The 23,454-nt window shown below is 38.0% G+C and overlaps 1 protein-coding gene across 3 annotated transcripts in view; it reads right to left on the bottom strand.

Annotated features, from left to right (window-relative positions):
- The window catches only part of OXSR1 (oxidative stress responsive kinase 1), a 108,266-nt gene that overhangs the window by 70,312 nt on the left and 14,500 nt on the right, over positions 1-23,454 (bottom strand). The window contains exons 2-3 of one of the 3 annotated variants that reach the window (XM_045089130.1): positions 15,315-15,427; positions 5,848-5,956 (exon numbers count right to left, since the gene is read on the bottom strand). In XM_045089130.1, the coding sequence (XP_044945065.1) occupies positions 5,848-5,956; positions 15,315-15,427 (222 nt within the window). Of the gene's footprint in view, positions 1-3,369; positions 3,507-4,080; positions 4,241-5,847; positions 5,957-15,314; positions 15,428-23,454 lie in introns of those variants that run through there. The other 2 variants (XM_045089131.1, XM_045089132.1) reach the window with 2 other exon arrangements.

The raw sequence follows: 23,454 nt of genomic DNA, 5'->3' as shown, positions 1-23,454 counted from the left end.
AGGTGCCCCAAAAATCCTCCACGATTTTAATGATTTCATATCATTAATGATCAACAGGGAAATTAAAGCAGTGCACACTCCCAGTCTATGCGTCCAGCACAGACATTCTGAATAAGCTATATAAGAAGTTCCCTCTCTTTTTTAAAGATTTTATTTATTTGAGAGAAAAGAGAGTATGTATGCAAGAGACAATACAAGTGGTAGAGAGGGAAAAGCAGGGTGCCAACTGAGCAGGGAGCCTGATGCAGGCAGGACTCAATCCCAGGACTCTGGGATCATGACCTTAGCCAAAGGCAGACACTTAACTGACTGAGCCACCCAGGTGCCCCAAGAAGTCCCCTCTGCCTATACAGTCTCTTTTCCATTTCAGTCTTCCCTTATAGGTGGAAAGATTTTTATGCCCTGATCTTTAACTGACAAATATTAGTCCCAGAAGGTGTTCATTTTTTCCCGTATGATTTCTTCAGCATCTTGCAGCATCTAACATGATGACGGTGCTTACAATCATCCTTCCTCTAATATCAAACTTACACAGATCTCTTCATATCAACTAAGAAATGTGAAGGTAAAATATGTTAAGCAAAAAAAGACTGCAGATTACCACTGGATGATTCAATTAACAGCTCAGGCAAAGTAGGAATAATGAGGGAAAGCTATAAGAGCACACACAATCTTCAGTCCTTGGGCGCAATCTGGAAAAAATACTCCACAGGGATAATCCCTTCTCGAACTTTAACACATGAAGGGATTAGTTGGTAAATTGGTTAAAAATGCAGATTTCCAGATCTTGCAGACTGTCATTCAAGAGATAGAAGGTGGGCCCAAAAGATGTATTTTAACAAACTTGACTACCTGACGAACAGTGTCCACTGAAATCTAAGCATTTCTCTGAGTAAACGCAGAATAGAAAATAAGAAGCAATGGGTACAAATCAGGTAACAAAGCAAAAAGTAAAAATGTAGATACCTATTCCAAAAAGTCCATCTCATGTCTGCTTTCCTAGCCCATGGCATAGAACATTTAAAAAGCAATGTGAAACCTTTAACTGCCCAGAAAATCATTATTAAATATTAAAATAATATTGAAAAAGTGGCAAAACAGCTGCTGGTTTAGACACTTAAGTGTCATAATTACAGCTCAAATTACTCAGTCAACATGTTCGTTTCCTCAGTTTACTTTTATGAAAAAACACTCTTTGAATCCAAAATTAGCTCATTTTGGTTACTAGAATTTCTGCCAAGAAGCTTTAACCAGTATTTAGCCACTGGGCTTTGATCTTGTCTTCCTAAGCCACGGAAGGTTTCAAAGGTGACAAAATTTGCTTGGGCTCAGTATTCCATTTCAAACAGACATGCCCCTACACTGTTGCTTGAACAACCAAAGCTGGTGACTATTATTAATACCAGGTATTTTACCTGGGTCCTGCTTAGATTACATAAGTTCCCATGGAAGATGACAAAGTTGAGAGCATCCCTGAAGAACAAAATCAATTCACTAAGATAGCGATTTTAAATTAGGTTTCTTCAGGGTCACAATTTATACCTCTAATTTCTACAGATAATTCTCTCTTCTCCTTTCAGCAGCTTTCTTAATTACTTTGATTTCTGAAACTTGCAGTTTGGTGCTAATAAACTGCAGAAATATTTACTTAGATCAACACTGCTTCTAATTTCTGAAGATTAACTTCTTACACTAAGAAATTCCAATATTCAATATCAGAGTTTAATTCACAGAGGAGTATCACAGTTACATGGAAGCAATAAGAAGACTATAATAGGGGCACCTGGGTGGCTCTGTGGGTTAAGCCTCTGTCTTGGCTCAGGTCATGATCTCGGGGTCCTGGGATTGAGTCCTGAGTCGGGCTCTCTGCTCAGTGGAGGGCCTGCTTCCCACCACCACCCCCCCCTCCCCGCCGCCTGCCTCTCTGCCTACTTGTGATCTCTCTCTCTGTGTGTGTGTGTGTGTGTGTGTGTGTGTCAAATAAATAAATAAATGTTTTTTAAAAAAAGGACTATAATATTGACACACTGAATCTAAACTTACTTTAACCATGATGTCCACCTGCTTGGTAGGTATAAGAGTGATAGCTGCAGTTCACGATAGCTGCAGCTTATGATTTTATTAGCTTATTAAACTTTATATCAATGCAATGTTGCTAAATGAAAAGTATGCTTTTGTTTTAAATATTTTGGCTAAAAAAGTTGATGTGAAAGAAGGTCACCTAAACATACTTCCGTCTATTCTGGTTATTTATATTATTTAATTACTCAAAGGGAGCCTCTGCTTATCAATGGTCTTCTCCTCTCACTCTTTTGGCTCCAGGTGCAGGTCCCCATCAGTTAACACCATACTCTTCCATTCTGCCTCCAGAACCTTCTCTGCAGTGTTCCCTCTATGTGGATCACTTCCCCCATCTCTCTCTTGATACCACCTCCACCTCCCACTTCACCTGGCTAATTATGACCTATTCTCTAGGTCTCAGCTGAACATCACCTCCTGAGGGAAGTCCTCATTAACCCCTCCACATCCATTCTCCCTCAGTTGGGTTACATTCTTCCTGGTACCTGTTCCCATGGCACCTGAAACTTCTTCCTGGTCCTCTACATAGTTAATTATTTAATTGTAACTTTTCCTTACTATCTACGAGGCCCATAAGAGCAAGGAACTAAGGGTATGATTCACCAATATATTGGTGATCAGTAAGTATTTGATGAATGGAATGTTAATTGAGCGCTAAATCTTGGCAGTTTCTCTGTATTTTAAAAGCATTTTATAGTTCTGCTTAGTTGTAGCTTTTGTTTTCTAAAAAGTGTTTAATGTATCTGTTCAATTTAAATGTTTATTCACTTTATAACTAGAAAAGCAAGACTTTATTTTTCTAAGATGTCAATTCTTTAATATCTTAAAAGGTTTAGATATAAGATTATATTGACTCATAGAAACTGAAGTAATTAAAAAGAGAGTTAATGGCTAGAACATGTTTGAAAATTATCTTCCAGGAAATCTGCTGAGTCCCAGGGCTGGAAAAATTGGGCACTGTCCCAGGAAACCTAAGACCAGGAGGCAGAGAGGTACATTTAAAAGACATCCCACCCAGCTACATGTCCTGCCCCTTCTAAGATCAGGATATATATTCCCTGAGAGAAAAACAGAGATTCTTTAAAAAAATATATATTCATTCTGCTTAGGAGTAGCAGAAAGGATGGGTTTGCATACCGGAATGGATGAAGGAATAAAGCAAGACAATGTATTCCTATTCATAAGGACTTTATAGCGAAACAGTAAAAACTTTGTATTATACATTTTCTGTAAATTACAAATAAAGCAAATTATGCTATAGGTGATCAATAATGAAAGATACAGTATTACCTAATTTTCCCATATCTGTCCATACTGAAAGAACCATGCTTGACCACCATCTTGAAAGGTGGTTGGTGTTAGCAAGGATTCCAACCATCATATGAACAGGGCCTTTAACAAAGCCATCCAGTTTCTCCAGTGTGTCACTAATGGGATTGAAACAAAAAGGTGATTCTGGCTACACTGAAAAGCATCAAATAACACGGGATTATTAGTAATGGCTAAATTTCCTGTGCATCTACATGTCAGCACAATGAAAGATACCTGACATACGTCACCTCATTTACTACACCCCAACACCCTAAAATACAGAAAGGTATCCCCTTTGACAGAAAAGTTAACAGGTTCAAAGAGTTTAAAAAGTTTGCCCAAAGACATAAACCTGCTAAGTAGGAAAGCAGAATTTAATTCTAGAGCCTGAGCTCTTTGACAGCCTCTCTAGGGAGGTAAGGTGTTCAATGAAATATAGTATTATCAATTCCAAAATGGAAAATCATGCTCCCATACAAAATACATATGGAAACAAAAATCAAGAAGCATAGTGATGGAAAGGTTGGTAGCTCCATCACTCACTAGTCCTCCCAATCTTGCTTCATGATCCAAATCCATGCCTTGGCAAAATGTCTAATGTACTATATGACTTGGGCCTTCAGGTAACCATAACAAAATGTTCAATCTATACATGACAATGGTCCGCTGTTGGCAATCAGCAATACTTACATTTTATTCTAAAGGCTTGAGCAGAAATAACTGTATACATACTGCAGGATAAAGCACCATAATTAACTATGTTAATATTGGGGATCAAAATTTTCTGTGTAAGAGAAAAGAGATTCAAGTACAATTTTAAGAAGTTTTAAAAGTCTATAATGTTAAACTTGAACTGGAAACACTAATTCCAAATCATTATTTTTAATACACTATATTTCCAAGTTATTACAACTTGAAATGATGACAACGTAGTAGCAATGAATATCCCCAACATCCCCGACATCCCAGTTATGCTCTCTAAATAACTTTCTTCTAACAAAGATCAGAACCCCTTAGAGTACTGGCTGATTCTGGGTCTGGGAAAAGCAATATAAATGTGACCCTAAGAAATCTTGAACCAAAAACTAAAGGATTCACCTCAAAAGGACATAAGAGTAAGCTTAAAGGGAGACCCACTGACAAAGTTTCAGACAATCTGGGCATCAAAAAAATAGAGTAAAACTGACTGGAAGTCACTAAATATGTAAAATTCTTTGTGTCTATGTAATGACATTTAAAAAAAATGAAAGCCTTACCCAACAAGGAAAAAAAAAAAAACCCTCTCATTTGCTACCACTGGAGGTGAATACTAAACCAACTTTTTACTCTGAAAATTGGTACTTAAATAAAAAGAATCAAATATGTATCTTCCATTTTTAGTAGGAACTACAATACAGATTAATCAAAGAGCCCCAGTTAATAAGGTAAAGTTCCTTTACACAGAAGAATGCTAGTTTATACGTGTAAAAGAAAGGATGCAATAAGTCTCCATTCTGCAAACCTTCACAGAATAACTGACTCAAATAAGGATTGTGAATGGATGCTAGAATTATTAAATGAAAGACTTGGGTGGGGGGGGGGTGTGGGAGAGAGCCACCTGGGTGGTTCTGTCCGTTAAGCATCTGCCTTCTGTTCAGGTCATGTGGGACTGGAGCCTTGTGTCTAGCTCCCTGCTCAACAGGGAGTCTGCTTCTCCCTTTCCCTCTGCCCCTCCCCTCTGCCTGTGTTTTCTCTCTCTCTCAAATAAAGAAATGAAATGAAATGGAATGAAATGAAATGAAGAAAGAGAAAGAGAAATAAAGAAAGAAAAACAAAGACTGACTGACTTAGGTGGGAAACTGGATACTCACAAGTGCCCAAGTATCATCTCACAGATTACCTGCTAGCTGCAAAGGGAAAAAAAGTTAACCTTTCCATGCTGAGGTCTGGCTGTCAAAACCTTAAGCAATCAAAAGTAACACCACCATTAAAGATATAACAAGAGAGCAAATACTTCCTGGTGTGATGCACTATGAATACACAGCATTACCCACAAAATATTGTTAAAAAAAACATTTTTAACTTAAATCTAAACATTTTGGTCCAATTTTCAACTTGCATAAAGAGGGGAATACAAATCAAGTTAAATATCACCAGAAAGATATGAGCAGATAAATCCAAAATGTGGGTCATTCTACAAGACAGTTATTCTCAGACCCTTCAGACTAGAACCTTCAACAAACTTCTGTCATGGAACAGAGGAAGCTGGAGGGAATCATCACAGATTAAGAGCTTGCAACCAAATGCAGTGTGTGAAACCTGTCTCAGCTCATATACCAGCATCTTTAGCAGATACTATATATATTTTCAGTATGTCCTCAAAAGCAAATATCCATCAACACCAAACCAGGATAAAGAAGAATATTTTTAGTAACCTTCCAACCAATCGAAGTTAGCATTTCAATGTACTCTACTCACCTCCACTTAGCAGCTTCATGACTAGCCACAGTTCATCTTTTACTACAAAAGACGTGTAGTAAGACACAATATTAGGATGATGGCACTGACTCATGGCTTGAATTTCTTTCTACAAAGAAGAGAAAACATGATAATATATTAGATGCAAGCCTAAACAACACCACAAGTTAGTGAATTCAGATTTGAAAAGCCCAAGACTATGTAACAACCTTTGCAAGATCTACAATTAAACCAAAAAACTCCTCAATTTCCCTCAGTCCATTCTGACTGATCATTCCACTCATAACCTCTTTAACTAGAAACATGCCTGCTTTATCACAGCCTTACACAGCACCATAGAGGCCTCCACTAGGACATGTTTTTCTTTAAGGTGCCCTTGAAAAACTCTCATGGGAAATCTGGTTTTACAGCCACAGAGGATAATGACTAATAAATAGAGGGTGGTTTTGTTTTTGTTTTATCGTGTCTTAAAGTGTCTATTTTCTTTTTAAATTTTATTTATTTGAGAGAGAGAGAGAGAGAAAGGGCATGCACTCACATGTGCAGGCAGAGGGGCAGAGGGAGAGGAAGACAAAATCTCCAGCAGACTCCACGCTGAGTGGGGGAGCCAGACTCGGAGGTCAATCTCACAACCCTGAGATCATAACCTGAGCCGAAGGAGATGCTCAACAACCGAGTCACCCAGGCACCCCATTACTTTACTTTTATTACTCAAGTACTGAAGTACAGTTGACATACAATGTTGTATTAGTTTTAGGAATACAGCATAATGATTTGACAATTCTATATATTACTTACTGCTCACAAGTGTAGTCACATCTATCACCATACATTATTATATTGACTATATTCCCCATGCTGTACTTTCCATCTTTGTGAGTTACTTATTTTATACTTCTAAGTTTGTATCTCTTAACCCCCTTTATCTGTCTCACCCATCTCTGCAGCCGATGGCAGTGAGATTGTTCTCTGCATTTAAGAGTCTGTTTTTCCTTTGTTCACTTGTTTTGTTTCTTGGATTCCACATGTAAGAGAAATTTGTCTTTCTCTGTCTTATTTCACCTAGCATAATACTTTCTAGGCCTATCCATGTCACAAATGGCAAGATGCCATTCATTTTATAGCTGAGTAGTATTCCACTGTGTGTATCTGTGTGTGTGTAAAATCACCTCTTTTTTAATGTATTCATCTATAGATGGACACTTGGGTTGCCACCATATCTTGTCTATGGCAATAAACAAAGGGGTGCAAATATCTTTTCAAACTAGTGTTTTCATTTTCTTTGGGTAAATACCCACGAGCAGAATTAATTACTGGATCATATGGTAGTTTTATTTTTAATTTTTGGGGGTGCCTCCATACTATTTTCTACAGTGGTTGTACCAATTTATATTCCCACCACTAGTGCAAGAAGGTTCCCTTTTCTCCACATCCTCGCCAACACTTGTTATTTCTTGTCTTTTTGATTTTAGCCATTCTGACAGGTTTGAGGTGATACCTCATTGTGGGTTTTGACTTGCATTTCCCTGGTGGTGAGTGATGTTGAGCATCTTTTCATGTGTCTATTGGCCATCTGGCTGTCTTCCTTAGAAAAATGTCTATTCAGGTAGAGGGTGCTTTTTGGTTTGTGGGTTTTGTTTTATTTTAAAAAATACTATTTCTTGGGGCACCTGGGTGGCTCAGTGGGTTAAGCCACTGCCTTCGGCTCAGGTCATGATCTCAGGGTGCTGGGATCGAGTCCCGCATTGGGCTCTCTGCTCAGCAGGGAGCCTGCTTCCCTCTGTCTCTCTCTGCCTGCCTCTCCATCTACTTGTGATTTCTCTCTGTCAAATAAATAAATAAATAAAATCTTTAAAAAAAAAAAAACCATTTCTTCCCATTTTTGTGAAATAATTAACAATTCTCAGTCTAATAAGAAATATCCTGAAACGGCAAGGTCAGAAACCAAGTCCAAAGTAGAAATGTGAGCTCCTTCTAAGCTTACTCTACCTCAGGTTATGAATTTAGATTAGCTTGGGTGTGATAAAGGGACTTATAGAGCCCTGAGTGATCTGGGCCCTGCTTAACTCTCTCATCTCAATCCTCCTATCTCACTGACCCAACCCCAATATACCCCTACGATCCAGCCACAGTAAACTTCAGGGGACCATGCTTCTTCTAACCATGGACATTTAATGGCATTGCTCCCTCTACCTCAAATACACCTCCCCTCATTATTTTACCCTGGCTAAAAATGCTAATTCTTCCTTCTAATCTAGCCAAAATATCAATTCCATCAGCTCCCCAAGTTGAGTTAGGTATCTCCTATCTTCCAAACTCCCTGTGTATCTCTTTACATCATGGCACATATGCACTGGGCAGTACCTTGGGTACTTATTTATCTATCCCTCCCTGGTAGACTGAGAACTCCAGAAAGCAAGTACTTAAAAGTGGATCCCTAAATGCAAGCTGATGTATATTCCATGCATCCGCGCACACACACACAGAGGACTGTTACTCGGTCAAAAAAAGAATGATGTCTTGCCATTTTCAACAACATGGATGGATCTAGAGGGTATAACATTAAGTGAGATAAGTCAGAGGAAGACAAATATACCATATGGTCTCACTCATATGTGGAATTTAAAATACAAAACAAACAAAATAAAAAGACAAAAGCCAGACTCTTAAATACACACAACAAATTGGTGGTTGCCAGAGGGGAAGTGGGGGGGGGGGGAACGAAAGAGATAAAGGGGATTAAGAGAAGATTTATCGCGTTATGAGCACTAGTAATGCACAGAATTGTTGAATCATTACACTGCACACCTGGAACTAATGTAACACTTAATTGTACTTGAATTTAAAACATCCATGAAAAAAGGTGGATTCCCTAAATACTGCAGAACTTATCATATTATATTGTAATTGCTTATTTTTCTGTATCCTTCACAAAACTTTAAGCTCAGTGAAAGCTGAGCCTCTGTATTCCTGGCACTTATCACTCTGCCTGGAACACAGTACACCTGCAATAAATATTTACTGGATGAATTAAATCCTATAGTGCTTTATAAAACTTTTTACTTATTCAAGTACTGTACTTGCCCTATGACCTTGATATTTGTATAGTAAAAATAAATTGTGTAGAAGTTGCCCAAAACTGGATTCAAAAGCAGTGCTCCATGAACATTAGTTTTTCTTGTCTCATCTCTAACTGAATGTAAATTCCTTTATAGCAAGGTCTTTGTCATATACATTTCTGCAACCTCCAAAGTCACCAGCACAGTCTTCTGAACTAAAAACTAAGTAGAACTAAAGTAAGCACCTCCCTGTTGACATAGTTACAAAAGATTAAAAGAGAGAAATGAGAGAAATATATGGCAACATATATTCCCAGTGAGTCATAAAGATAGTAAATATTACAAGAATTCATTGGAAAGAAGAGTGAAGGTAGGCAAGACGTCCTCTCAGGGGAGGTTTGGTTCTACAGGATATAGGGAAATTCCAGCACTTCAAGGCACACACAAATACCAAAAAAAAAAGAAAGAAAGAAAGAAAGATGAACTATACAAGACATATTTTAGGATGCAATGAGTAGACCTGTCTAGGGTAAGTAGTTCATGCTTTCAACAAATATCTACCAAGCGCTTACTACTAGGTGCCAGGCACAGTGCTAGATGATTGACTACAATGGTGAGCCCTCAAGAAACCCACAGTCTGGTGAAGACATTAGGCAAATATTAATTTAACAACACACAGTGATAAACAGTTGGATAGGAGAAGTACCAAATACTACATGACTTCACTGGAGAGGCAAATTATCAGAAAACAGGACTGAAAATAAAACCTCCTATAAGAAGTTTTACTACACTGACACAGGAAAGGTAACTAGACTTCATAGGTTTGACTGTTTAATCACATGGGGCCATATCATAAAGGACCGTGTAACTGTGTTCAAGAATTTAGGCTTCATCCTAACAGCAAAGGGAAGGCATCAAAGGCTTAATTATATATACTGTTTCATAAAAATCACTATGGCTGCAATATAGAAAATAAATGAGAGAAAACAAGACTAGAGCCAAAGACACTGTTAAACGCTATTGCTACGACCTGGGTGAGGGATGACAGTGGCCTAAAAAAAATGGTAACTAGTCACTCAGTCTGGATAATCACACTGTGATCACATTACTATTAGGAGAAGATGGTGAACAGCATCTGGGAACTTTCTGTACTTCTTCTGTAACTCTTCCAGAAGTTTAAACTACCTCAAAATAGCTTTTAAATAATACATTGTAGGATGGTTGGGTGGCTCAGTTGGTTAAGCATCTGCCTTTAGCTCAGGTCATGATTCTAGGGTCCTGGGCTCCCTGCCTGGTGCTCCCGCTGTTTGTGCTCTCTCTTTCGGTCAAATAAGTAAATTAAAATCTTTTTAAAAATAAATTAAAATAAATTAAAAGTACATGGCAATATGAATGAAAAGAAAGGAAGGAGTCATGAGATATACTGAAGAGGTACAAACCACAGGACTTGGGGACCAACTGGATAGGGTAGGGGAGACAGAGGGTGACAATTCATGCACATAGAATTGGGGCCAAATGGTCCAATGTCTTAAAAGTGAAGCTAAGGATTTTCATTTTCAGCTCTACCCTGAGAGAGGGAACCATCAAGGGTCCTCTAACAGGAGACTATTAGAGAACCATCGAATTTGAACTCTTGAAAGGGCCTTAAATATTTTTCTTTCTTCTATTCCTTTAAAGGTAGGGGTAGAGAGGGGTTCCTTTATCTTAACTCCCATTGGAGTTATCCTTTTCCCTTTCCTTTCAAAAGCAAAAATAAGTATGTAAGTGCTATATTCACTCTGACTCAAGTTTCCCAGTAGCTCCCTTCCATACTGAAGTGAATTCCATCTGTCTCACTGAAAGGACTTTCTTTAAAGCCCTGTTACCTTCTGCTGCCAGAGCTTTCCTGTGGATTTCTCTGTTCTCCACCTGAAGCTTTCTCAAGCATTGCTTAATGATGACTTTTCATTCTTTCCTGAAACTCACTCATCTTGATTTCTAACATTTACTCCTGGTTTTCTAATTACCCCAACACAAAGAGTTTACCTCCACTTCACACCAGTCAGTCAGTCCCCAAGCAATGTTAATTTACTCATTCATTCCTATTGACTGAACACAATAAAGTCCCTGCCCTCATGGAATGTTCATTCTAAAACTAACAATTCAGGCACGCCTCTCAGGTCCCCTCCCTCCTTGGGAGCTTTGTGCTATCACTTTGCTATATTGCTCAATAAACCCTGCTTTGCTGCCTACTAAAAAAAATAAAAATAATAAATAAAACTGACAATTCTTCCATCTATAAAATGTCTAGGGAATGTGTTTTTCTTTCCCTTATCACTGTCACTGCCTGAGTTTAGAGTCTTAATACCTCTTTGTGTGGCCCTGTGTACCTCAAACCATGGGATGCAACCCACACAGGCCATGACACAAACTAAGTAGACAAAGTTAGAAACAAAAAAGAAATAGAAAATCAGAGTGCATTCTACAGAATATAATCAAGAATTGTTTTATGAAAATATTGTTTCCGTTATATATTAGTATTTAGAATATATATATAACTAATTCTTTTCTAATTCTAAACCTCTGCCTGGTAAGGTTTCTATCTGTCTATTCAAAGTGTCCCCAGCCCTGGTGGGCCAGAACATAAAAATCTCTACAGAGGCCTCCATCTTTGTAACTAGGAGTACACCTCCTCCTCTTACTTCACAGTGGTTGACACCTCTCCTACGCATCTGTCCTGCTTGGTCCTGTACAGAAGACAAGAGTGTTAACTCTTCATTCAACTGGATTGTGAGCCTCCCAGTAGAATGATAGACATTTATGCCTCTTGTGTTCCCTTCAGCTCTCTGGCCAATGAATCTAGTACTAGCAACTGCCAGAGAAGAGAAAAAGCTCAAAACACTGCCTAGTGTGCCGTGAGTAACAGCTCTGGAAAAGGTAAGTGTAGTAAGATTTTATAGCTGATTTTCCCATCACACTTAGCAAAGGTTGTCAGGTAAGAAAACATTTTGACAAGAGAAAGGAGCAATATACTACACCTCCTCACCAGTAACTGTCACACAGGATACACACCTAGAACATAGTTCACATCAGCACCCTTTCTACATTATAACAGAGACCATTTTGAAAACAAACTTAAAATCAGGACACCACAAGTTTGGTACGCTGATCTAAAACTAATTCTTATCTCTTGGAAACTGAGCCCTTCTCACTCACATCTCAGGTCCCTGACACTATAAACACCACAAATAAACCAGCCTTCTTTATATTCCCAATGTTTCTTCAGACTTTAGTGGGATCTCACTTGTTTGCCCTCCAAAAAGGCCAATTGTTTTAAATTTGTTTTTACTAAGGGGTGCCTGGGTGGCTCAGTCCCTTAAGTGTCTGCCTTCAGGTCATGATCCGAGGGTCCTTGGATCGAGCCCTGCATGGGGCACTGTGCTCAGCACAGTTTGCTTTTACCTCTCCCTCAGCCCCTCCCCACCACTCATGCTCCCTTCTCTCTCAAATTAATAAATTTGTTAGATGTTTTACTAAAAGTCACGTCCCCTTACTTATTTGCCAAATATATAAATACTATATTTGTAATATAAAGCTTACTGGACTATGCAGACAAAATGATGAAGGTCTAATTTATTTTTTTCTTTTACTATGCTATACCAAATTTGCAATCCTCTACAAGTAAGGCCTAGTGTAATAACACAAATATTATTTTCAAGATGTCAAATATCTGACAGATGCTCTTTTGACTTTTGAACCAAGATTATAATTAGTTACTATTAGATGAAGTAGGAAACAACAGACTTTACTCAGAAAGACCTGATTTTTTTTTTTTTAAAGATTTTATTTCTTTATTTGACAGACAGAGATCACAAGTAGGCGGAGAGGCAGGCAGAGAGAGAGGAAGGGAAGCAAGCTCCCCGCTGAGCAGACAGCCCGATGTGGGGCTCGATCCCAGGACCCTGGGATCATGACCCGAGCTGAAGGCAGAGGCTTTAACCCACTGAGCCACCCAGGCGCCCCGAGAAAGACCTGATTTTTAATCCAGACTGTCACTTACTGTATGATTTACTTCCTTCATCTAAAGGAAGTAAATGGAAGAGCATTCATCTAAAGAAGAGCATGGAGGCACTTATGAGGGTAAAGTACACTTAAGGGCCTATCACTAAAAAGATGTTTGTTGTTACTATCATGTGAGCACAGTCAAGTTATTTAAACTTTGAACTTTCATTTCTTTAGTCATGAGGTAATAAATGAGACTTTCATTCACCTTTATGCTATCCTTAAGGGTTAAAATAACTGGCAAATGATACAAATTCATACCTGGCTTCTCAAATTCCAGTCAATATATATTGGCTAAAAATTCTGATTTTCCCTTAAAATAATTAGTTTACAATTTACAGCCTCCTTTTATGATGATTGCAGTTCAAATATCCAAATGATGCTCCAAGGGATTGTAGGCATCTCTAAATGCAAGATCACTACCTACGATTTCTGTCAGCATGTCCTTTCAAGTGTATATTCTCTCACAAAAGCAGCTCAAGATCACTAAAGCAAATTTTTTCTTTAGCTTCTACTCACATATTACCAACTCCTGAAGACATGCTTTTGGGTTTTTTTGTTTTTGTTTTTAAAGATTTTATTTATTTGACAGACAGAGAACACAAGTAGGCAGAGAGGCAGGCAGAGAGAGAGAGAAGGAAGCAGACTTCCCACTGAGCAGAGCGCCCGACGCGGGGCTCGAACCCAGGATCCTGGGACCATGACCCAAGCAGAAGGCAGAGGCTTCAACTCACTGAGCCACCCAGGTGCCCCGACATGCTTTTGTTTAATCTCCTAAAAATTCAATGTATAATTCTATTATCTCTTTTCCTTTTATTCCAATATTCCCTAATACTCAGTACAGGCTCCACCAGAAATTAAATCCAACCTGGGAACACAATGACTTCTGGAATGTCAGAACATCTCAGTGCTAATTCCTGCCTCTCTATCACTAGCTGTATGTGACCTTAGAGAAATACTTAATAAAAGTAATACTTAATAAAATAACATTAGTTCCTATTTGTATAGCAGTTTATACTTTTCAAGTACTAGATCATTTCATCCTCAAAGAAAAACCTCATGAAGGGGGCACCTGGGTGGCTCACTCAGTTAAGCATCCAACTCTTGATTTTGGCTCAGGTCATGATCTCAGGGTTGTGAGATCAAGCCCTGCATGGGGCTCCATACTCAGTGTGACATCTGCTTGAGATTTTCTCTTCCTCCACCCCTTCCCCACTAAGTAAGTAAATTAATTAATTAATAAAATCCTTTTAAAAAGAAAGAAAAACCTCATGAGGTACATGAAGCAGATGTTATAATTTCCATTTTAAGCCAAAAAAACAGGATTTACAAGGTTAAATGATTTGAAAATCTACTTCATATCCTTTACTGAGCACTTACTACATACTTCAAACAATTCTGGGTTCCGTGGCTCATAAAGAAGTACAAAATCCGGGACGCCTGGGTGGCTCAGTTGGTTGGATGACTGCCTTCGGCTCAGGTCATGATCCCGGAGTCCCGGGATCGAGTCCCGCATCAGGCTCCCAGCTCCATGGGGAGTCTGCTTCTCCCTCTGACCTTCTCCTCGCTCATGCTCTCTCTCACTGTCTCTCTCTCTCAAATAAATAAATAAAATCTTTAAAAAAAAAAAAAAAAAAAAAAAAAAAAAAAAAAAAGTACAAAATCCCTGTGTGTCTAGCTTTTAATGCCACAGAACATCTCCTACAGCTATTAATCCCCGAGACTCCCTTTCTTCTCTTTTTCCATAGCTTTTGGAGAAGGCAACACCACCTTCTACTTCCCATCTTGCATCAATGGTCATAATGCAAATTGGTACCATGTTCCTAGGAGGCCAAAGCATTTTAAAGCATATTCCATCGACCAGGTATCACAATTGCATGAAACTAGTTTAAGGAAAGAGAAAAGTAAAGAAGCATTATTTAAAACAACAAAAGAGAGGAAAAAGGTAATTGTCCGATACAAGAAATAGGTTAAATAAAATGTGGTCTGCCTATGCAACAGAATATTACACACATACTGAAAGGCATTTTAATTCATATTTATAGATAGAATTTGATAAATTTTCTATGAAAAGAACAAGTAAATGATTACATTATCATAAAAATACAAAGATTTTAATGTATGAAATATATTTGTATTTATATTCTGAAAGACTATATAGCAAGTGTTAACCTCAGAATGGGAGGATTACAACCAATTTTTCCTATTTACCTGGATTTTTCTATATTTTACAATAAGAATTATTTACTGAGCCAATCAAAATACCTTATTTTTAGAAAAGTAATTAAAATTTTCAAGTTATTTCCCACTCCAACATGAATACAAATAGGAGTATATTTCTCAATAAAAAATATGAGATGTGCATACCAGGAGTTCATCCATGCTAGTTTGACATTTCTCAAGGTTTATCCGTTTGATTGCCACTTTCTCCTTCTTAGGGGCACAATATGCTGCTTGGACCACAGCAGTTGCTCCACTCCCTAAAGATAAATACATAAATGAGTAAATAAATAGATGAATAGATAAGAACATGACATTTCTAATTCTCACACAATTTAAACAAGAAAATAATTCAGGGCATCTGGGTGGCTCAGTGGGTTAAGCATCCAACTCTTGATTTCAGCTCAGGTCCTGATCTCAGGGTTGGGAGACTGAGCCCCACACTGGGCTCCCCTTAAGACTTTCTCTCTCCCTCTCCTTCTCCCCCTCATCCTCAGCTCATGCACATGCTCTCTCTCTAAAAAGAAAAATAAATAATAAAATAAACAAGAGAATAATTCTTACCTTGTTCCTACACTCAACAACAGATAACACCCTAAAAAGTAAGGTATCGGTCAATAAAAGCCAAAGCCTTGACCATTTCATAGAATTCCTAATAAACACCAGCAGGGAGGAAGAATCAAAATGGCTACAGTTCCAATTCTAGATTATGATGGCACAGGCTCGCACTTCCCTGTTCCTCTCCTCTCAATACAACTGAATACCCTAGAAATAACTTAACAATCATACAATGACCCTAACAGGTGGAAAGAAAGTAGATGAGTTAAGGGCCTTTCCATGTAAGGAAAAGTACCACTGTGAGTTCACTGGGTTTTCCTCTTATCTCCCACAAATCCATGAACAGCCTGAAACCAGAACCACCAACACAAATAGACAAAAGAGAAAATCTTGCTTTCTGGACAAAGGGCTGTAAAAGTATTAGCAGAGACCTAGCTTAGCAGAGACCTAGAAGGGAGAGAGACCCTCCCCAGGACTCCCCAGGCCCTATCCAGGATACCAGGGGACCCTAATTCACTACAACATCGGCATCAGCAGGGTCTCCACCCCAGACAGCAGTGGCCCAGATCTGCCACACTTGGGGCAATGTCCAGCCAACCTGCCCTTAGCAGTAGCAGAGATGGGGACCCAAACCACCAGTCAGCCCAGGCAACACCTGTAAAAATCAAGCAGAGCTTCTGTGATGCCAGAAAAATAAAGAGAATAGCACTGCAAAAGCTCTGAGAACTAAATTATCACAGGAAATACACAGCTCCCAAAAGCAGGCCAGAACCTACACACTAACCCTAAATAGAGTTAGTGCCTACTAAAATAGAAGACTTAAGCAGGATAAAGACTCTCTTCATATTAATATCTTAGATGTCCAGGATAAAATTTTTTTAAAAAATCACGCACCAAGAAAAACACACATGAGTAAGAAACAGAATCATACTGATGTCAACACCAAAATGAACCACAATCTGGAATTACTTGACAAGAATCTTAAAGCTATCTTCATAAAAATACTTCAATAAACAATCAAGAATTCTCTCAAATAAAAAAAATAGAATATTTCAGCAAAGAAACAGAAGCTATTTTTTTAAAAAACTACCAAATGGAAATTATGTATACAACTGAAATATGCAACTTCCAAAATAAAAATAGTGATGTATATAGGTTCAACAGTGGAGATGAAGGAGGATAAATTCAGTCCTGAGGACAAGATCAACAGTTTACTCATCTATGGTTTCACTCACTTGTATGTGAAACATAAGGAATAGCATGGAAGACAGAAGAAGAAGGAAGGGAAAAATGAAGGAGGGGAAATCAGAGCGGGGGACAAACCATGAGAGACTGAGGACTCTGGGAAACAAACTGAGGGTTTTAGATGGGAGGGTATGGGGAGATGGGTGAGCCTGTGATGGGTATTGAAGTGGGCACGTATTACAATAAGCACTGGATGTTATACACAAACAATGAATCATGGAACACTACATCAAAAACTGATAAAGTACCGTATGGTGAGGGGCGCCTGGGTGGCTCAGTGGGTTAAGGCCTCTGCCTTCAGCTTGGGTCATGATCCCACGGTCCTGGGATTGAGCCCCACATCGGGCTCTCTGCTCAGAGGGGAGCCTGTTTCCTCCTCTCTCTCTCTGCCTGCCTCTCTGCCTACTTGTGATCTCTGTCTGTCAAATAAATAAATAAAATCTTTAAACAAACAAAAAAAAAAATGTACCGTATGGCGACTAACATAACATAATAAATTAAGTAAATAAATTAAAGCTGTCAGTAAATTCCAACTTACTCCTTTGTTTCTCCAAGCAGCTAGAATTATCTCTTCCTATACTTAAAAAAGTGTATATTGTTAAACATTATCTTGATATAAAATTTGACAAGCCCCCCGAAAATAAAATAAAAAATAAACAAGAAAGAGAAAATGGACTGGGGAAAAAAAAAAGAACAGAGCCTCAGGGAGCAGTGGATAATATAAAAAATCTAAAGTCCATGCAGTAGGTAAAATAATGGCCTCCCACAAAATACCCATGTCATACTCCTTGAAACTTGTTAACGTTACCTTATACTGCAAATAGACTCTGTACCTGTTATTAAGTCAAATTAAGAATGAGATAATGGAGTGCCTGGGTGGCTCAGTGGGTTAAAGCCGCTGCCTTCGGCTCAGGTCATGATCTCAGGGTCCTGGGATCCAGTCCCGCATCGGGCTCTCTGTTCAGCAGGGGCCTGCTTCCTTCCCTTCCCCTCTCTCTGCCTGCCTCTCTGCCTGCTGTGATCTCTCTGTCAAATAAATAAATAAAATCTTAAAAAAAAAAAAAAAAGAATGAGATAATGGATAATCTGGGTGGGCCCAAGAAAATTATAAGGGTCTTTCTTTTATAAGAGAAAGGCAGGAAAGTCAGTGAAGAAGATGAGATAATGGAAGTAGAGGTCAGAGTGATAGGACCATGAACCAAAGACTGAGTATTGATATACACAACAACATGGATAAACATGATAACATGAAAACATTATGCTGTGTGGAATAAACCAATCACAAACTGGCTCCATTTATATGAAATGTCCCATCAGGCAAATCCATTCAGAAAATATATTACTAGTTGCCAGGGGCTAGGAAAGAAGATAATGGGAAGTTACTGCTTAATGGGAAAGGAATGTCTTTCTGGGTTGATGAAAATACTCTGGAATTAGACTGCGGTTGCAAAATACCATGAATATACTATAAACCAATAAAATGTACACTTTTAAAATGGTAGGTTTTATGTTATACAACTTCTACCTCAATTTCTTAAAAAAGGTAAGAGAATACTACAAACAACTTTAAACTTTAGCTCAGGGTGCCTGGCTGGCTTAGGTTGGTAGAGCATAAAACTCTTGAAACCAGAGTTTTAAGTCTGAGCCCCACACTGGGTGTAAAGATTACTTTAAAATAAAATCTTAAAAAACAAACAAACAACAAAAAAACTGTAGCTCATAATTCCACAATTTAGAAAAAAAATGGGCCAATTTTCTGAAAACAACTTATCGAAACTCACTCAAGATAAAATAGGTAACCTGAATAATAAAAACACTATTAAAGAAATCAAATTTGGGGGCACCTGGGTGGCTCAGTGGATCAAGACGCTGCCTTCGGCTCAGGTCATGATCCCAGTGTCCTGGGATCGAGCCCCGCATCGGGCTCTCTGCTTAGTGGGGAGCCTGCTTCTCCTTCTCTCTCTGCCTAACTCTCTGCCTACTTGTGATCTCTCTCTGTCAAATAAATAAATAAATCAAATCTTTTAAAAAAAAGAAAAAGAAAAAGAAATCAAATTTGTAATTTAAAAGTTCTTGAAAAACTCTCCAGGCACAGATGGTTTCTCTGGAGAATTTTACCAAACACTGACAAGAAGAATTAACTGCCATTTTACACCTTGTCCCGGAACGGAAGAAGCAGGAACACATCCCAACTCATTTTATGAAACCAATTGTTACCAATACCAAAACCAGACAAAGACATCACAAGAATTTAAAAAAACTACAGACCAGTATATCTCACGAATTTAGCTGCAAAATCCTTACAAAAATATTAGCAAATTGAATCCAAAATAGTTAGTACACCACAACCAAGTAACATGTATTCCAAGTATGTAAGGTTGGTATAATATTTTTAAAAAATCAATGCAATACAATACCAATAAGCTAAAGGAAAAATATCGTATGATCCTATCAACTGACACAGAAAAATATTTTTAAAAAATTCTACACCATTCATAATAAAAACTAGGAAAACTAGGAAATGAGGGGATCTTCAACTTCATGAAGAATACCTACAGGAAAGTTATAGCAAAGTTATAGCAAACAACATACTTAATGGTGAATGACTGAATACCCTCCTTCTAAGACTGAGAAAAAGGTAAGGATGTCCATTCTCATCACTCATAAGCAACACAGTACTAGAAATCCTAGCCTTCGTTACAAGGCAAGAAAAAGAAAGAAGAGGCATTCGCATTGGAAAAGAAAAATAAAACTGTCCTTATTTTAGATGGTGTCGTTGTCTATACAGAAAATCCCAAGGAATGCACAAGAAAAGTTCCCAGAACTTATAAGACAGTTTTGCAACATTGCAAGATACAAGATCAACATGAAAATCAACTTCATTTCTATATGCAAACACAAATAAGTGGAAACCAAAGTTTTAAAACACAGCATCATTTATAACTGCTCCCGCAAAAGGAAATACTAAAGTATAAATCCAACAAAATATGAAGAGGATATGTATGCTAAAAAATGTAAAATACTGATGAAAGAAAGCAAAGATATAAAAATTGGGAGAAACTTATTATGTTCGTGTATTAGAAAACTCAACACACTAAAGATGTCAATACTCCCCAAAATGACTATATATAGGTTTAATGAATTCCTATCAAAACACCAGCAAGATATTTTGTACACAGACAAGCTCATTCTAAAGTTCATATGAAAAGAGAAGGCCCTAGAATAACCAACACAATTATGAAGAAGAAAGTTGAAGGACTCATAATATCTAATTTCAAGACTTATTATAGGTTCAAACTTTCAGTTATAAAATAAATAAGTCATGGGGATATAAAGTACAGCATAGGGAATATAGTCAGTCAAATTGTAATAATTTTACATGGCAATAGATAACGGGACTCATCATTGCTTCAAAAGGATAAAGTACCAAATCACTATAATGTACACCTGAAACTAAGAGGATACTCCATGACAATTATATCTCAATAAAAAAACACACATTGGGTTCTCAAAGAATAAATGCTGATTGATGAGTTTTTTTAAGACTTATGATAGAGAGTAAACAAGAAAATGCAGTATTGGCAGAACAGAACCATCCATACAGAACAGAACCATCCATACTATCAGCAAGAAAAATGAACAAACTACTAATACGCACAATTACTTCAAAGAACCTCATGGGCATTATGCTGAGTAAAAAAAGCCAATCTCAAAAAGTTACACTTTTTCAGGACTCCATTTGTATATAACATTCTTGAAATAACAAAAACCATGGAGAACAGATAAGTGGTTGTCAAGGGATAGGGATATACAAAGAGGGGTTAAGTATGGCTATCAAGGGGTAGCCTGAGGGAACTCTGTGGTGGGATAAAGTTTAGTATCTTGAGTTTACTGGCAGTTCCACAAAAGCACATGTGTAATAAAACTGCATAGAACTATACAGACCACACATATACAAATAGGTACAGTATACATATAACTACTAAAATTTTAGTTAAGTTCTGTGTTTTGGGGGAAAAAAAAAGCCCAGGCCTCAACCCATTCTGGCCATTAATAACATAATCTTCAAACACGATTTGCATAACGTCACTCATCAGATCCCTCAACCATAGCAGCTACCTGACACTATACCACTGGATAAATGAACAAGTTAACTTGTTTTCCACACTCCAGATGCAACTTATTTATCCCCATCTCCATGCCTCTGTAGAAGCCATTCACTCTGCTTTCTATGTATTAATCCATACTGGCCCCTCCTTTGAAAGCCCAACTGGTAACTCACCCAACTTCAGGAAGCTCCATGGAAAACACACTTAGATTCAAACTTCAGCCCCACTGCCCTTAGCAGAGTTAAGTCTTCATGTCCTGCCTGTGTGCCGGGGGCACATAAATGCTCAATAAATGTCACTATTGTTCATTTCCTCACCCTTTATCTTTTTGTTAGATGTTTAAACTGTTAAAAGGCATTGCTGTGTCTCAAATATTTGGCATAAGGCAGGTTTATAATGCTTTTAAGGTACTTAAATCTTAACCAAAACACACGAGGAAAAATTACCCTCACCAACTCCCCATCTATACCCATTCCATTCAAATTGAGTTTCTCACTATCGTAATCATTGGTATGAACACAGACTAAACATTCTCTGGTACAAATACTCAACCTTGAAGAAAACTGAATTGTAAACACTAAAAAAAGGAAAAATGAGCAATTATTACTTTTTTTTTTTAAGATTTTATTTATTTGACAGAAAGAAATCACAAGTAGGCAGAGAGGCAGGCAGAGAGAGAGAGGGGAGGAAGCAGGCTCCCCGCTGAGCAGAGAACCCAGGACCCTGGGATCATGACCTGAGCCGAAAGCAGAGGCTTTAACCCACTGAGCCACCCAAGCGCCCCAATCATTACATTTCTTCCTCCCTTCTCTCGTCCTCTTCCTACATTTTGATAAAATGTAGGCAAAAGGGAAAACAGGGAAAGAAAAAGTGCTCTATGTACTGCACAGTATATTAAGAAAAATAACTTTGAGCACAATGCTTCATGTAAAATGCAACACTTCAATATTTGGGAGGAAATACTACTTAAACATTCTCAGGGAGAGCATTCAGTTTGGAGAATGAGGTACTAACTTTAATAAGACCATATGACAGTCTGTAAAAGAGCTAATTAGGGGCACCTGGGTGGCTCAGTGGGTTGAGCCTCTGCCTTCGCCTCAGGTCATGATCTCAGGGTCCTGGGTTCTCTGCTCAGCGGGGAGCCTGCTAACGCCCCCCCCCCCATCTCTCTCTGCTTGTCTCTCTGCCCACTTGTAGTCTGTCTGTCAAATAAATAAATAAAATCTTTAAAAAAAAAAAGAGCTAATTCGGTCATCTAAGTTAAGTACATGGCAATTTAACACCTGGGGCTTTAAAACTTAAATATCTAAGTGGAAAAAATCGAAGAGAAAAACACTCTACAAAAGGATATATGTGTTAAAGTTTTCTGAAAAAATCCACAGGAACAATTAAGAGTAGTTAACAGAGATAGAGTGAGAGGAGGAGCTTATCATCAGCAGAAGACAAAAATACACAGTATTCTGTCCTTAAATATCCATTTTCCCCAATTTACAAGTCATACTATTATGTATATTACTAGAAGAAATAATTTCCATTTCTATCATCTGTAGAGATGCTTTTAGGCAAACAAGCTTGAGCAATGGAATGTAGAAAGGGCCTACAGTGACCCACAAGCCCCTGGGTGACCCACATCAAAATACCCATAGGCTCTAACTAACCATTATCTACTTATATCCATCTCTCCGTCTCTCACTGTGTCTCTGTATGTGTGTGTGTGTGAATCTCTACCCCTCCGTCCTTGCCCGTCTCCCTTGTCCCTCTCTCTATCTTGCTTCTCCTTTGTGGTATATTCGATAAACTTCTGTCTCCTTTATTCTGTCTTGGGTGAATCCTTTCACTGCCCTGCTGGCTTCTACCTGGTTGTCATACCACATTTGGGGGCCCCATCAGAGTGAGACCAAGAGATACCACATCATCTTAAAATGAAATATTCAAATCCTCCAGAGATACCTGGATTTCTAGGAAATTTCAGAAATTTCTTTCTAGGAAAGAAAAAAAGTTTGGTAATGATTTTGAAATCATTTTCAAGTTACAAGTCAACTTACATGAACACCAGACTATGGGAATGAAAAAAGACTAAGAACTGAGAATTACCTTTGTTTATATGGTCTAACAGTAGTGAAATATCCAAAAAAGTCAGTCTCAAACATCACAGTCATTTAAATTTACCCTCTCTAATTATCATTTATTTCAGTGTTAAAAGTTATTTCATTAATTACTACTTACTGTTCTTATATATTCCCTCAAATATTTCAGAATAAAAATTAACACACAAGCTACAGTAACTAACACTTTGTAATACGAAGTTTTCAATTTAAAACTCTCTTCACAAAACCACAGCAAGACAACATTTCATGGCTATAATCAAAAAGACA

The sequence above is a fragment of the Mustela putorius genome, unplaced genomic scaffold, assembly GCF_011764305.1.
Source record: "Mustela putorius furo isolate JIRA1106 unplaced genomic scaffold, ASM1176430v1.1 tig00003834_pilon_pilon_pilon, whole genome shotgun sequence".
Lineage (NCBI taxonomy): Eukaryota > Metazoa > Chordata > Mammalia > Carnivora > Mustelidae > Mustela > Mustela putorius.
This window is presented reverse-complemented; position numbering and strand designations above follow the sequence as displayed.